Source organism: Haemaphysalis longicornis, unplaced genomic scaffold (genome assembly GCF_048455015.1).
Source record: "Haemaphysalis longicornis isolate Haplotype H1 unplaced genomic scaffold, Haemaphysalis longicornis Haplotype H1 scaffold_6, whole genome shotgun sequence".
NCBI lineage: Eukaryota > Metazoa > Arthropoda > Arachnida > Ixodida > Ixodidae > Haemaphysalis > Haemaphysalis longicornis.
The window spans coordinates 103975858-103992901 of record NW_027526407.1 but is presented as its reverse complement, the minus strand read 5'-3'; the positions used below and the strand labels follow the sequence as shown (position 1 = coordinate 103992901).

Genomic DNA, 17044 nt, shown 5'->3' with positions numbered 1-17044 from the left:
GTTGGTCTGGTGAGCCCTGCCTGTATTAAGTTTCGACGCACATCTTTAGCATGTCAGAAGCTGCACTGTTTTTTTTTTCATTTCCGTTAGAACTATTACGTTTCTTCCACACTTGCACAGCATTTATTTTTCCGTGGTTTCATTAACTTCCCGTGTTTCTTGCTGTAAGGCGTGTGTGGGCAAATATTTAACGACGCACAGGCTTCTGATATGCTTAAAATTTTCGCATGATTTATATTCTTATAAAAGGCATACGTTATTGTGCGGCATTGGGTAATCATATCCCCGAAACATATTTTTCTGCTACGTATATAATCGTAGCCGCTTGTCCACGCTGCAAAATGTAGTTAACCTGTCACTGCGCCAGTATCAGGTCTAAACGAGGCGACAGTAGAATTCATTTGTGCTTGACGTATTTGGAGGTGACAGTGGTGATATGCTGCTACCGTCGCCGACGGCCGGAAGAGTGGCGACGAAGTGCGCAGGCAGAACCGCCTCCCCGGGTACCTCTTGCAGGCGATCGCGTACTCTACGAAGACGCAGCTACGAAGACGCAGTGACCTAAACGTACTCTTTGCTTATCAACGTCACCATAACAAGTTTTTTAGTGCGCGGAAAGGCGAAAAGAAGCAAAACAGAACCAAAACACTGCAAGAGCAGCCACACAGCGCAAATCCCGTCAACGCCGCGGAGAAGCGGCGGCAGGCGGCGCAGCGATCGCGAAGCTCGAGGTGTATGGTCAACATGCGTGGAGGGCGCCACCAGCGTTCTCCCCGCTATCGCGCAAGGGTTAGGACCGCTCGCGCCACTAGTCATACTTAGAGCGTTGTGAGAGTTTGGAGCCACCGCACGAAAAGCACCGAGGTGAGACATGTGCACGTTTTAATTTGTTTACCCGGAACGTAACGGCTTTGTGCTTGTGCGGCGACATCGCTACACCTGTCGCGGTTTGTACGTAACCCCCAGAACGAGCCTTTTTGAACAGGTTTACACCGCCCCGGGGGCGGTTAGGCCTAACGTCGTCGTAGGGAGTCTCGGCGGGCGCCCACTGCGTGTGGCAGGGAGCGCGAACGTGCTCGGCCACGCTGTCAGGTTATCAGTCGACGAAAATGACATCTTGAGGAGAACTTGGCGCAGTTAAGCTGACATGACATTCGACTTTGCCGCACATGTGCGGGGCGTTACTATCGAAGCCGAATAAGTGGTCGCTCGCTCCCCCCCGGCGGGCGAGCGAGTCTGCGGCGTCGTGCGTGTGCGTCGCCGCTGAGACAAAACAGTCACTGCTGCCGTTATTGAGAACCGATCGACTCGCAATTCTTTGTGCCGGTATCGTAGTCATAGGTCAGCAGATTACTCAAACTCAGTCACATTTTTTTTCATTAACGCTGTACTCAATCAAACTAACACTCAAAAAGCTCGTCTGTTCTCAAAATCACTGATACTCACTCATCCCATACTCATTTGAAATTGTACTCACTTGTACTCAAATTCATTTGTCCTCACGAGTATCCATACTCAATCTGTACTCATGAGTACTCCACGTGTAATCATGAGTACTCAATCAGTACTCACGAGTACTCAGTCTTCTATACTCATGAGTACTCAATCTGTACTCATGAGTACTCAATCTGTATTCATGAGTACTACTCATAATACTCATGAGTACTCAATCCGAATTCATGTGTACTACCAGAGTCCTTCAAAAGCATTGAAGGACTCTGGTACTACTTACAAATACTCAACTCAATACTCAATACCCCCAGGCACAATTAAGTGTCCGCGTAGATTGACGTCCGTTCATATTCAGATCGCTATCTCCTTATTCGCAGCTGCTCGATGCCGGCGTTTGTTTTTTTGTTGTTCCGGATACTAGAAACTTCGTTACAGGGCGTTTGTCTCGATGAGGTTCGGTGAATATCAAATCGGATTGTTTTTTAGTGTGTGTGCCGTGGTATCCACCTCGTCAGACCTGAACTTGACAGCGTTTGCGGCGTTGCGTTAGTCGCGTCGCTTTCGTCGGCGATCGTGTTCCTGTAGCTCGTAGCGTGCTTGATGCATGTGGGAGCGTAGACGGCCGTTTTGTCCGCTGGCGAGCTGCGGTGTGCAGAGATGGCATAGTTCGGCAAGTTGAGGACGTTGCTTCGATTCAGGTGTGCGTTGCGTATGCTGCGGGAGCCGGTTGGCTTTTCGTTTAGCGTGCGGTGGCGTGTTGTTGTAAGGTGGCGTGGCGGATCGGTCAAAATCATGGGTCAAAATCGTTGCGGCTCCGGGCTCGCTTTCGCCATCGTTGCTTCGAAAGTGAAACCGTTGTGCTGGGGAAGCGAGCGTAGTTCGTCTCGTCCGTTCGACCCACATTCCGTGGCGTCGTAAGCGTCACTTCATCGGTAGGGCGTTCGATGCCTTCGTCTGGATCGGGCTCATTCGTTGGCGTTCTTGCCGTGTCCGTGTCGTCGCTCAAGCTCTCCTCCTTTGCCCGTAGTTTCGAAAATGCTATAATCGCTATCTCTCCCATACAAGCAGGCTCGAAAGCGTTCCGTTCGTCCCGAGTCCGCTTGCTCGCGGGTTCTCGGGTTTGCCGTGTGAGTCTCGATCGGAGCAGCGGGTGCCGGTGACCTTGTACGTTCCGGCTAGGACGTGACTCAAGCGCTGGCCGTGTCGTTGCTCGTTGACGGACCTACCTGCATGAGTGTAATGTCCTTCGCTCGCTGGATTCGGGTTGAAGCAGCAGGTGCCAAAGAGTTCGTACGTTCCGGTAGGGTTGAATCGCGTGCGCTGGGTTATTTGTTGCTTGTGGCAAGGTTGATTTCTGCGGTTGTGACATTCGCTGGCCAAGTCCGGTTAGCAGCACCGGGAACTGAGGTTGCCGCAAATAGCGGTTTCCTCGTGTGTGTGCTGGCTTGGTCGCGTACCGTGCGCTTTGCATTTCGTTCGCCGTGGTCAGCTCAACCGGTCCAAGTTGGATGTCGTTTGTCACCTCTGGTGCGCTTCGTGCGCTGTGCGTATCGTTTTAAATGCAGAGCATTTCTTAGCCGCGCCTCTTCCTGCGTCGGACGGCGTCCACAGCTCCGCGTCCGCAGGTGCGCCTCTCCTCCTTTCCTCTCTCTCAACAGCAGCTTGTGCGCCCATGCGTCGTAGTCAGCCCGTTCGCTCCGTCGCGGTCTCGGCGTAACAGGTGCGTGATAGCAGCGCGGTGGGGCGTGGAAGGGCGCGCGCTGCTTGCGCATGCGCGCTCTCCCCCCCGCACTGCTCTCCCTCTACTGCGCGCGCTGCAAATATAAGCGGCTAGCGGTCGCTCGTGCTTCAGTCACTGCGTTGCTCCTTCCTTCCTTGGTTGACGCTCGCTCCACCCTAACGCGACTTTACTCTCCTCTCTCTACCACAAACCAACACCAACGCAACTACGACCCAACTACCCACCCTAAAGCGACTTTACGCGGCGTTAACGACCCCCAATGGTCTGCATTTACTCGTGTGCCCCTCGCGGGAAGGCGCGGGAATTTTTTTTCCTGGGAAACTACCCTAACATTATGTACGGTCATTCGCCACGTATTGTGCGTTCCGTGCGCCGTGCGTCTCGCTCGTCGTGGCCTATCCACCAATCCGGATGCGATGTCGGTTGCGCGGACCGGGGCCAGGACAGGACGGAAAATGTACGTACTGGCCCCGTTGCGTTCCGCGCTTTCAGCGTTTCATTCGTGTACGTATGGACCGGAAGAGCGGGTGGCGTGCACGTGGTGCTTTCTGGCTCGTGCGAGCTGCGTACGTTGCGCGCCTCGTTGCTCGTTGCTGGAAAGACCTGCGCGCGGGACATAGCTCGTCGATTGGCCCGGTGTCAGAGCGGCGTGTGTTCGTGATCTCGCCATTACCCGGGAGAGGTCCGGTGAGCAGGCAATCACAATTTTGCAAACGTCGTGTCGTTCGTGTGCGTGCCGCCGTGCATGCTGCCTGTGTCCGGATATCGTGCAGTTCAGGCACTGTGGCAAAAGTGCGGCTAACTCTCGCCAGTTGTCTTAGAAAACTTTCCCGTTCTTCAGGCATCCTCCTCGCAAACAGCGCCGCTTGCAAGTTCCTCTGCCGTTGGTCGTCGTAAGCAGTCGGAAGTATCGTTGGCACATTCGTTCGTGTGGAGAGCTGGCGACATTGCTCGCTGTCCACTAGAAGACGCGAGGCGAAGTCGTCCATACGGCTAGAGCAGGGCAGCCCTCGTAATCGTCGTGCGCTCACGAACTCCTGTTTCTTCGTTGAACATAGGACCTAGCGTTCCGTTGAAGTCAGCAGTGGGTCGACCACCGTTGACGTGGGCTCCGTCGGTGCCCCACGTCTGCGTGCCACGCCCTGGTAGTCATGTTGCGGTTCGTCCACGTCGTTCGTCTGTTCGTCCGGTCGTCCTCCCGTGGCCTCAAATCCTGATCCTGTCCACTGCGCCTTGTTAGCTAGGTCGTGGCTCGATAGAAAGGCTAAACAGGAAACATTTTAAAATGTTTAACTAATTCGAAATACTGAGGTTACATATACATCAGGACAAAGGAGCACGGGAAGAAAACGTCTTACACTGTGAACTGTCGTAGGGCGACACACTACGCGAAGGCGCGTACACGGGAGAGAGTGAAACGGAACGTAAGCACTCGCGTTGCGTCTGGCGTTTTCTCGTGTTCTCAGGAATAAAGCACTGGAGTCTGGGGCGCATCGTGCTCTTGTGGGAATCTGGGCTTCTCGGCGCTGCCGTGGCCGTAAATTGCGGTTTTCTGCGAGTTTTCTGGCGGCAGCTTTTCTCGTCCGTTTTCGTTTCTCGGTGCGCTGAAATTTTCCGAAACATCGGAGCTTTCTTACAGTACTCAATTCAACTCAATCTGTACTCACCTGTATTTCTTTGGAAAATTATCTGCACTAATATTTGATCGTATTCAAGAATGTTTCTACTAATTTGGCCAATTATGCAAGGTGGTAAATATCATCCTTACAGATATCATAGTTATCATCTTTAAATATCATTGTTAAAAATATCATCGTGGCCGTTTGGTGCAGTTGCGAATAAAATCCAACAATGTTATTTAGACAACGGTAGTCTTGAACAGGGGACCAAAGTTGCAAATATTTTAGTGCTCTCGAAGAACATCTTGTCGCTCAACTTCCGTCAGCGTGTGTTTCTTTCTACGATTGTCATTGTTTGAGTTTAATTTCAATATCGTGTAGAAAATTTCTTTATTAGTGAGAATAAGTTTTCATCGGTCTTGCGAGGTCAAACCAAGCCTGGATGCACGCTGTAGGGAAAAAATATTAGTAGGACACGATGTTCCGTCGACCGTATCGGCTACATCCAACCAATAGCCTCAGTTACGGTTGACGCAGTGTTGCATCATGCGCAGTGGTACAGCTGACGCAATGTTGCATCATGAAATGTTGCATCATCCTCGGTAGCTATTCGCAACACCTGCTAGGCAAGTAGTCCTTCCGAGTGACTGATTGGTGAGCACTCTTTCTGCGACTACAAAATTACTTCTCTGACACCCTGTAGATCATGACCACTGCCATTAAATGACATTATTGAAGCCGAAAAATGATAAGGGATCATTGTACGATTAGCGTGGTCTTCTGCTCCATTTAGTGTTGTTCTTTTGCGCGGGAGGAAGAAACGAAACAAATTTCCAGAGGAGTTGTAACAAAAACAAGGAAAGAGCGGTCACCGCGGTATAAAAGGCCCAAAATTCGAGGTATGCGCAGTATGCGGATTCGGACCGTGGAGGTCAGTGAAAAAGTGTTGCGCTGACGATTGTTTGTATGCTCAGCTATGGTTGCCTGCAACACGCACTCAGCGGACGACCTAGTGATAGCGCAATGTTTCAGTATGCCACAAAGTTTGAAGGAACACTACGATTACATCGGCACTACCAAGGATTTTTGCAACGTGACCTATCGCTGCAAGTACTGCAAGAAAAACGTACGGTGTAGGAAGCTGCCATGTATACAGCGGGGCGGGATATAAGTTGCAATAATAAATTATCTTTATGACAGACACAGAGAGACAGACAGACAGAGAGACAGGCCAACATTGTCGCGCTCTAGTAGCCAAAGAAAGACTATCTCCTTTAAAATTAGCCGCAAAGAGGCGCTGCCGCCACTGCGCCGCACGCTGCGAACATTGCGCAACCGTACCCCTCGCCGCCGCCGCCAGCCCGAAAAATAAGAGATAAACACAAAAACGAAAACGGGCTAGCGCGCCAGAAGCCCAAGAGGGAGGTCCCGCCTAAGGGACAGGACAGGGGCGCTACGCGTCATGATGTTTATTTCCGTTAAGAGCCCGGGCAAAACCCACACGGGTCTGACTTCAATCACTCATTATTGTATGCGTGTGTGTGTTGTGTCGCTGCGCCCGGCGACGTGCCGACGGCGGATTTGATTCGCGCCTAGGTCAAACTGCCCGCGGCAGATGTTCCGCAACTTGGCTGGAAAGGCGCCACAGAGTCTGCTCTCACTTTCCCATCACGGCGGCTGGACGAAATCATGCCTGGGAAAAACGAACCCCCGCAGACACGCAGCAAGCAGCGCCTGGAGACGGGGCCACTGAATCGCTTTCCCTTTCCCTGTTGTGGCGGCCCGGCTGACGCAATCGCTTCCCCTCCATTCGCCGGATTCAAACTGCGGCCAGTGATAGTCCCGATTGAAGGGATTCGAACTGCACGCGGCTGCAACGGAACCCCGGGGGTGTAACACCAGCCCGGAAGCAGCGGTGGTGCGGCGGCATCTTATCGGAGGCACTGAGTTTAGAAGTGCTATCGCCTTTGTCCGAGTCACGCTCTTGCTACCTTTGTATATATTGTATATAAATACAGCTTCAAATCACCGTCGGCTCGACTACTTCATCGCTCTACTCTGCGCCATTTCGATAGCGGACTGAGCAGGGCAACGTCGCAATAGTGGTGACTGAGCTGGGATGACCCCGTCCCAACAGAGAGAGAGAGAGAGAGATAGAGAGTGCGTGCGCGCACGCGCGTGTGTGTGTGTGTGTGTGTGTGTGTGTGTGTTTGGGGGGAGGGGGGGCGTGGAGCGGGTACCGCTCGCAGTCGACTGCCGCAGTGCACCCAGTTGCCAGTTGCTTAACAGCCGTTACAGCACTGTCCAACTGCTCTCCCGTGCTTTGTAAACTCGAAAACAAAGGTTGCAGACGAGTTTTTCGGAGGTGTGATAGCTTGCACTGACATCCCTTTATGGCCGTGTTGGTGCCTAGGTTGCACAGTGGAAATCTGCAGCTCTTGTCTCGAACAGCGCTGACGAAGCTGACAGATATCGATCAAAAAGTGCGGTGGCGTTGTTATGGGCAAGGAAAGGAACATGTTTTACGAAACGTTCCAAAACGCGAGCTTAAGCTGAAACCCCAACGTCTGTCGTTGCCGTTTATCATATAAAAACGGCCCCTTCAATAGTCCTTCCACAGCGCGAACTTAAACTTGGCAGTAGTTGCTAGCGAGGGGCGGTCGCCCCGCCAGTAAATAGGAGATGAAGGTAGGGGAAGAACAACCACCGAAATTCACCATCGTCGTCAGCTTCCTCACTACATGGTGGCATAAACGAGAAGCGGCGCATCGGGTTGCATTCGAAAGCAAAACGCTCCTCCAGCGGCAAGATGCCGGAGCTCTTCGACAAAATATGCGAGGCGAAACAAGGCGTCGCACGCGTTTGACTGGGCATTATGATGTCCGATTTACAACCCACAAACGTGCCTCGGTGTACTCGGATATTTTATTTCCAATGCAGGGGAAAATTACGGCACCGCGCCTGCATGGTGGGGCTGTATGCTCACCTGTAAATGGACTGCACGAGACCATAGTCCTACCGAACCTGAGCAAAAAGTTTCAAAACGGGAGCTTAATAAATCATATGGGCGCACGTACATCAAACAAATTATCGCACAGCGGCATGTTGCGGACAATTTCGGTGACACAAACCATGCAGTCGATTTGACGAGAATCACGTAAATTAACTGCGTCTGCTGAAACAAGCGGTTCGGCTCAGGACACGACTACACAGCGTGACATGCGTCTACGGAAACTGCTGAAGACCGGAAAAGAGCGACTTCGGTGCGCGAAGTGCATGCATTGTTAGCAGCCCCCACCACCTCCCCTAAAGCAACTTGAACAGAGAAAGCGGAACGAAGCAGCTACGTGTTCCCAGGCCGCGTATTTGTAAACAAAAACAACTGCGCCAATCAACACGTGCCGTAGAAACAGTCACTGTGGCTGCACTTCCCGCCGGGACCTCACCCCCTCGTTTTTCCCTTTTCACCTCGACCCCTTAGCGAGCGACCGCCGAAAAACGCTAACTGCGCCAGACAGGGACAGGGAAAGGAGGGAGGCGCAGTTTTCGTTGTCTGATTTTACTATCCTTGAGAATTAATCTGCGCAGCGGCACCGCTAAATGTTTGCGACTCGTAGATGCGCGTTTGCGACTCGAGTTCGTGATAGAACTTGTTTGCGCTACTGTACTCACGAGTACTCATACTCATGATTACTCATACTCATGAATAATGTACTCATGAGTAGTCATTCTCATGAGTGCTGTACTCACGAGTAGTGGACTTACCCTTGTACTCACTCGTCATCGTACTCACTTTTTTCATCTGGGTGTGTACTCACTAATCATCATACTCACTCGCGAGTTTGAGTACAAATGAGTCCAAATGAGTGTACTCACGAGTGAGTACGCCGACCTATGATCGTAGTGTTCCACCAGCAGGTTGAGCAGTGAAACGTTGCTCCTGCTGTTTGAAACTCGAGCTCCGATCAAACGAGTGAAGCTGCCTTGAATATGCGGAGTGCATAGTTACGACGCCGTTAGTAATTGTAAACTGTTTTCGTTCGAAAACACTACTGGTAAATGCTATTCCACCCCCTGCCATTTACGGAATTTCGTTACCGGCACCGAAAGTGTGCTAACCTTTTTTTTACTGGCAATGTACCCTAATCCCCCCCCCCTCACTAGAATGTGCCGTTTCACCTTCCTTCTGACATGAGACCATCATTCCCGATGTCAAAAACGCTTGCTTTCCATATTGTACCAAAACAAAAGAAAAATAACCGTGGGTTCTGGAACTGTTTACATTAGTTTCTGGTGAGGTGAGGTGATTGTGAGAGGGAAAGAGGGAAAGGAAAGAGGATCTGAATCAAATACGAATAGTAATAAGTAGCTGCGAAGTGAATATTTTTGAATGCGGGTATTTCTGTTTCAGCGTGTATAGAGCGTCTCAAATTTAACTAAAAAAAACAAGATAACTTAGGAAAGTACAACCTATATAGTACACTGCATGTTCATGAAATAGTCCTTTATAAGGAAATGGTGCAAAATGTAAAAATAAAAGATGAAGACACGACGGCGAAGCACTGCATCAAAGAGAGCATGCGTTGTCGTAAAGAAATGTTGGTTCCTTGATGTGCTGTCAAGAGTGCTGTACAATTGACTGGTACCTCCAGTCACTGAAAAGACGTCCATGTTAGGCATTCTTGTGGGTTATGGCAAGCCAGGTTTCTCATTCATGCCAGTGTGTTGACAAACTCCTTTACGGCTGGTAAATTTTATTCAGGTAGTGTTCAACTCCAGCTGACGTGCACCAGAGTTAGCGAATATATTTGTTTCGTGTAAACGTTGCACATTTTACACCTTCTCGTACAGTTTCAGAGTCGTGCAAGAAAGCCAACCTAAAGACTTAAGTAAAGGTGGGGACGACTTAAGTAAAGGTGGGGACTAGAGGCCTAAAGACATAGGTTTTTGACAGGAGTGCCTCAGCCTTGTGAAAATCTTTTTTGTGATGTAGTGCTTGGCGCTAAACCTGATTTACTTATGGCATACCACTAGCCCGCATCGACACAAACCAAACCGAAATATGCATGCATCTATTTTGCTATTTATTGGCTGCCACAATTAATCAAAAAGGAGTTGTCAGTCAGTGGTTGCCTTTGTCTTTTTCACCGTCGCCATCTTCATGCGTTTTTTTTCATAACGTTTAGTTCAAACTGACCAGCCAAATTTAGTGCACTAGTAAGATTCCTTGAACAACCCTGTCACCAGACAATGCAGTAAGAGCCGTACAAATACCCATGGCCCAAGGAAGGCCAGAAGTGTACTAAAGCGTGTTCAGTTGCGCATATGACTAATGATTTCTTAAGCTAACCATTGATTGATTGGATAGATAAGGTGGGGATTAAGGTGGTACAATATGGAAAAAAATTGGGCCCATCTCCCCGCGAGGGGGACTCGAGTAAATGCGTCGCATAGGGGGTGGGTGTATTGCGTTAACGTTTAGTGTTTGGGGAGTTGGTGGTAGTGAATTCGTTGTATCAGCAGCTTCTTGACGTAGTTTGAATGAGTCAAGGATATAAGGCGCGTTCGTAGCCTCCCATTCTGTGTCGGCTTTGTGGCGCAGTGGGTAGAGCACCATGTAAATTGCGTTCCGCCCGCAGGGTCGACGGATCGAAACCAGGCGCCGGATAGTATTTTTTTTATATAGTGTAGGGGGAGGGGTGCGGACTACGACTACGGACGTCAACGCAGGTGACATCGTGAGTTACTGAAATGCTCTGCATTTGAAATATAGATCAGATAGGGATTAAGGTGGTAGAATTTGGATTAAAATATATTATGTTTATCTTAATCCACTCTATCCAGTTTAATCCCGACGTAGTCTATTCTAATCCATATTGTACCACCTTAATCCCTCTCTGATATATCTAATCAATAAATAATTAAGATAAACATGGATTGCGGATGTTAAAGTAGTGGGGCTCCTGTGTGGATATGTATATGTATATAAAATAAAATGTATATGTATAATGGATATGTATATAAAAGGTAACTGTTGCAGTAGTACCGTAATTACCCGATTCTAACGCGCACTTTTTTTTCCGGAAAAACAGCCGAAAAATCGCATGCGCGTTAGAATCGGACACGAAACAGAAACTGCAGAAACAGCTGAAATTTCTTCCCACCCATCGCCATCTCAAGATGGCGCCAAAGCTTTTAGCAACAATTTTTCGGATCTAGGCGCCTAGAGTTTTCTACCGGCGTTCACACAAATCGTCAAATTATTCCACTTGCACGCTTGATAACAGCAATGGGAGCAGCGGCAACGAAGGTGCGCCGCTTCCACGTCTTACGGGGGGCTTCCACGCGTTCACAACGAGCGGTTCGCTGAAGCGTGCGCCTCTGAAAAAGCTCGCGGGATGGGCGTGCGAGGCGTGGGCCACGATCCCATAGACCATGGTTGAACATTAGTTCAGAAGTATGGCATCGCGAACGTGCTTGATGGCACCGAAGACGAGATGTCGCGGTTAGCGGAAGGCGACAAGGAGCTCTCGGAGAGTGACGAGGAGTAAGATGCGTGAGATTACTTCGGGAAATAAATCGCCCGTTTCTCTCGCATTCGTTTTTCTGGTAACAAAGTTCCGTGCACGCTACAATCGGAGGTGCAAGTTTTTTCTGTTTTTTGCCTGGAAAATGGAGTGCGCGTTAGAATTGGGGGAGCGTTAGAATCGGGTAATTACGGTACTCCAAGGTTTTGCCTTCATTGCGCACAAGCAGATTTTTTATTTGTCATTTTTTTCATACGGAATTCAATTTATTTCTTGCAGGGGCGGTTTTAGAATCACTAATGCTGTGCAAGCAGCAAAATATTTCTGTTCAAAAACCTAAATAGTATGCGCTGGTCGCAAAGAAGCTGTTTTACAAACACTTGGACATTGACGGACGCTGAAGGAATTTCGCCGAAGTTTTACCTGTGGCTGCATTGCAGAGTTCAACTTATATAAACACTGATTTTTATATCGACTTTCAAGCCCTAATTTATTTTTAATTGGCGAGATTGAGCTGAGAAAACACCATCAGCCAATACTGTCATCAATGTGAGTAATGCAATCAATTTGAACGGTATCTCCACCTTCAGAATATTCATTTTGCACCACTTTGTGGCAAATATGGCCTATTGTTTGTTCACACAGTTTGTAGCGATTGAACATGCTTGCAATGCACTAAGTTGGGTATCACTGACTTGCCATAGTGCGATGCCACATTAGGAGACAGCAAATTGCCGGGAGGGATACTGCAAAGACAACAGTACTTTTGAATGCTATTTTCTCTTCAAAAGACGCCTTTGAATGCCAAGAAAAAGCTCAGAATATGGTTCACGAATTTTAGACAATGTTTAAAACACCTTGCCTTGAGTGTACTTTCCAATATTTTAGTTTGTCGCAAATATTACATTTTATGAAGACAAGCAAGGTAATTTATGGATTTCAATTCAACTTCCTCTTTATAAACTGGACCCAACTTTTCTGCATGGTGAGGAGGACCACAACATTGCGCAAGAGAGTACACAACCTTCATTTCTAGTGGGAGCTGGCTGCTGCAGGGACAATTAGCTTCTGTGTGGGGTGAGAAATGGTGTTGGGCGTTTATTTGAAAGTCTCTACGAAACTACTCATTCAACCTAAACAACTTTATTTACCAGCTTAGCAGATTCAAATGCAAAGCCATTAACTCATCATCATCATTTCCACCTTTTACACGTGATGGCTGCCTACCCAAACAACGGACTAGCATAAAGTCGTGCTGACAACCATGTTTAGCTACGCTGCTGACGAAAAGATCTCAAGCAGATGCATTGTGTGCGTGTGCACATAAGACACGATTGATGGCTACGGTAGTCACTTGACCGCAGCCGACCTATCTTGCGGACAATGCACGACAGATTCTGTGCTGCCATCACCCTGGCGACAGCTGTGCAGATAATGAGCAAGAATTTTATTTTCGTCCATAGATGGAACCTGACAAAAACTGGATAGCTTGCCCTTGGTGCGGAAAGCGGTTTCTGCCAACACAGGGGAAGACCTTTCCAAGTGAGTGGAATGAGTGCATGCTGCAGTTCTCATTTTTGTCCTCCCTTTTTTCTGGTTGAAAACGTGTTTTTCTTCTTGGCATGGTGATCCATTACTGCGCATGCGAGGAATAGTATTAAGGTTGAGCAGCTATGGGAGAACATTGTAGTCTTAGAAACATTAAGAAATGCCATATTTCCTCAGTTCTAAGCTTGCCTTCTTTGGAACCCGTATGCCTAAATTGGGGCTGTAGAAGGAACTTGTACAGAAGCCTGGAAAACTAGGAATGTCTGCTGCCAAAGTAAACTGCGGCAGCGGTTATTGCGACGCCCGTGCCATTTTCGTACCGATGAACGTTTCAGTGACGCGGTGTGAATGAGCAAGATTCGAAGCAAATCATGGCTTCCAACCTATCTCATCAGGTGACATCGCATTGAGCCCATCGTTACAGTGCCTTTTTCTCTCACATTGGGGCTAATTTGAGGCTTAGGTGGGTAGCATAAATTGCCTTCCTCCGTGTGATGCTTGTGGCACCAACGAAGCAGTATATAGCAGGAAGGGTATTTGCGAATCGTGCTAGAGGCCTTGTTTTAGGGGGGCGGGGGAGGAGTGCCTTTATGTCCCTCCCTGAAACCCAGGATCGAATGATTGTGATGGTGATGCGTTCAATACGGGCAACAGGGTGCAGGGATGTGGTTCATTGTGGGCCCTTTGTGTGTGACAGGGAAGGCACTGTAGTTTGTGTAGGGTCGTGAATTGGTTTATGCTCTGCTGTGCCCAACTTAAATTGCCAGCTGGCTGTGTGTCTGCACAGTGGACTGAAGTTGACGTGTGTAAGATAACTGTGCAGCTATACGCGTGACTAATTATATTGTGGGACTATAGCTGCTGTTCAGTAGCACATGGATAAAATGGATCACAGATTTGATTGTGAGCATTTACAAGTGATCTAAACGTTGATGTTCTTAACACGTGCTCGGTCCTCTCCAGCCGCATGCTGCTGTATTTAAATAGCTTTGGCTGGCATCGTAGCGAAAATTCAGCAGCTTCTTTCAGAAGCACTATCCACGAGCATTATTTTATTTAATTTCTGTTCCACCATGCACTACTGATTCTACAGCTGCTGCAGCTTCCACGGCTTCTACAGCTGCTGCTGCATCTTCAAGGACTATGAAGGACGAGTTTGAAGCCTGCCCAATGACTCGCACGGAAAAGAAGCCCCCAGAAGATGTACGCTTTGAGTAAAAAAATCATTTGCATGTATATCTGCATTGCATGCTCAATGTTCCGCCCTCGTTACAGTGCTGTCTGCAATACCACTGAATCTTGGTATTTTGTGGATTTGATTACAGTGCGCAAGCAGACGTCTGGTGCAGAATGAGACGCCACAGGTAAGTACAATGAAAGCAAAATAGAAGATTGGCTCACTGGCGCAATAACAACGATGCCAATTTTAGGGCCACCTTCCAACAACAAGGCTATATGAAGGGAACCAGATCAGTCAGTGGCAATTTACGAGCCAGCCAGTTCCTCTCTGGGGGCTTATGACATCAAAGGGGCTTGTTCCTTGCATTTGGAGGCCGCCGCCAAGAAACGACTGTGATCGTAGCGGTGCCTGTAGTTCGTTTTCATCATATCGCTTGGATGCTTTAATGCAGTAAGGTAGCATAACTGCTGACATTGTCAAGCGCGAAAGTGTGAAGTTTTTTCGTATTTCTTTTTTTGTTTGAAAATTATCTTTTGTGATCTGAGTGAAAATTATCTTTTGTGATCTGAGGTTAAGTTGAAGGAGTTACCAGAGGTTAATTCATTATTAAAGAAGGCTATATTCTGCGTTTAGGTTATTCAAGCAAAAATATGTTGCGGAATGGTATAATGTCTGTGTAGCACAAAGGGAGGTGGTCTAGTTTTTTGGTTTTCGGCATCATGCGCACCTGGCTCAACTCTGCCTTCTTTTCTGTTCCTCTCTTTTAACTACGCATAGGGAATATTTTCTACACGAGTTTGTAGAGGACTTCCTACATTTATCCTAGGCTCCCTTATCACACTGATCAATAATGCTTCTTCTGGTATAATCCTTTTTAATTGTGGCTCTGTAGAACCGCTGCTTCATCACAATCAGAGACAGTAAAAAATAGTGTCTATTTGGTTGTACATTGGTGCATGCGCATTAAAAATGCACTGCCTTGGATTTGGCTAGTGGTTCTTTTCAGTCATGCAGAGTATCCATATATCTTTTCTTTGCACTGAAATGACAGGAAACACGTTGATACCCAGAAAATGGCGTTAACACCAAAGTTTGGTACCCTAAATCGTTCCTTGTGGGGCCACAACGAAGCGTTGAACGAGGCGTTGAAAGTGAGAGGCGACTTGTTTGTATGATACACATGTTTTTGCTTTAAAAATGTCTACCTGACTTCAAAATTCCTCGTTCTTCAAATTTCTTGAACAAATGAAACGATAGGTATGTAATCAGGGAAAATGGTGGTTCAGGAGATTGTTGTGCAAGAAAATTTGAGATGAATCGAACGCGTTGGCAGTGCACTGAATTTTTTTCTTTTACCCGCACACTCGCACATATGTACTTGCATGCAACACACGCACTGAGCAGATCTTGCATATGTGACATCTCACAGGTGCAGTTATCTTTGAAGCCCTTGCACAAGGAAAAAACACAAGTGCACAAACGATTATCACCACTGAGTGTCTATGGAGGGCATGCTCACTGTGCACTCGGCTTAAAGTTACATTTTTGCTGTTCCCAACACTTCTGCACTTGTGTGTACTACAGGGAGTCTGACAGAAAATAGTGGTCTTTCAGCAAATTTGGACAGCGGGAAAAAAAGCTAAGCAAGAAAGCTTGAAATGCGAGACACAGGCTGTCAATGTCTTTAAATCTGTTGTTTTTGAGGGTTCAAGAATTTTTTATACTGAACATCCCGAGAAAAAACTCAGAGCCTTTCCACTCTGAAGAAGGAAGCCAGCGAAGCTGTAGCTGTAGCTATGGGGGGATGAACTACAGCTTCGCTGTAGTTCATTCCCCCATACCTCTCCTCCAAACTAACACCGACACTCTTTATTTCCTACCCTTCTTTCTCTGGGCGAATGACACTCATTACGTATTTGCTCGCTATGATACAAATGTTATCAAGAGAGTTTTTGCTGCCCCTGCAACGTAAATTTCCCTCCTCTCCCCTGCCCTTCTCTCATGCTTTTCCCCTCCCATCTCAGCCCTACCGTGATAAACACAATGGAGGTTTGGTGAAATCAGATTCCTGCGTTCCACTGCTCGTGTGCCATCTACTGGAACCTTCTGTGACTATGGGACTTGGGATGCCACCCTGGGCCCTCTTTGTATTTTTCAGTCTTACATTGTTTTCAATGCGTGCTTTTGTATTTGCTCTGGCAGAAATCAAGCACACACTACGTTCATTTCAAGCAACACTGCAAGTACTAGTTATGTACGATGTTTTGCCTTGACTATGCTTAATGTTTTCTTTTTGCTTAATATTGATCACAGATATGAAGTATGGTACCAGATTTGGTGGTTTAGAAAAGTTTCGCCTGTATGAAGTTCCCAGTTCAGAATTTCTGTAACTTGTGGTTCAGTTCATGGAGACGATCTGCTGAGTGCTAGCCATGTACACTGCAATAACACTGAAACGCGGGCTAGTTGGTCTACATTCATGACAACTTTGGCCGCACAAAATGAGGGCACAACGAAGAAAGAAGAGGCACAAAGACCAGCATAGACCAGCAACAGAACAGTTGTCAGTCTGCACGGGTCTACCTGTCTCTTCTTTTTTGTTGTGTCCTCATTTTGTGCGCATAAAGTTCATGAGCCATATACACCTTTGCTGAAAGAATTGATTGTTGTTAAAGGTTATAGGTAACCCACGCAGCTACATTCCAGAAATGCACGGGATATTTCAGCTAAAAAAGAGCAAAAAATGATGAAAACTGCAATTTCATACCACACGGCATGAGTGGTACCAGAGTGGACATTGAAACTGCAGTTATCAGTGGGTTAACTGCATGTCAGCATTCAAGTGACATGATTAAACGGAACTTGAGGCCCCATTGCAACTATACGGTCATGTTTCTTGGCACTGGCTTTGGTTGGCTGCTGCTGAAAACAAGATTCAATGTGTAAGGAACGTGCAAGAGAGTGGCTGATGAGCTAC

General features: G+C 47.8%; 1 protein-coding gene across 1 annotated transcript; it reads left to right on the top strand.

The window, feature by feature from the left end:
- Nucleotides 1–788: 788 nt before the first annotated feature.
- LOC144141850 (uncharacterized) lies at nt 789–16948 on the top strand. Its single transcript, XM_077673337.1, has 5 exons — nt 789–864; nt 12803–12881; nt 13981–14090; nt 14213–14251; nt 16092–16948. Exons 2-5 carry the CDS (start codon nt 12803–12805, stop codon nt 16338–16340), a joined length of 477 nt encoding a protein of 158 aa, XP_077529463.1. The 5' UTR covers nt 789–864; the 3' UTR covers nt 16341–16948.
- The last annotated feature ends 96 nt before the right edge of the window (nt 16949–17044 follow it).

Bases quoted from the DNA above. Each gene is read 5' to 3' on its own strand.
- LOC144141850 (XM_077673337.1), top strand. From the start codon at position 12,803: ATGGAACCTGACAAAAACTGGATAGCTTGCCCTTGGTGCGGAAAGCGG. The intron at 12,882-13,980 runs GTGAGTGGAATG...CTGATTCTACAG, and splicing joins ACAGGGGAAGACCTTTCCAA to CTGCTGCAGCTTCCACGGCT. The intron at 14,252-16,091 runs GTAAGTACAATG...CTCCCATCTCAG, and splicing joins TGCAGAATGAGACGCCACAG to CCCTACCGTGATAAACACAA.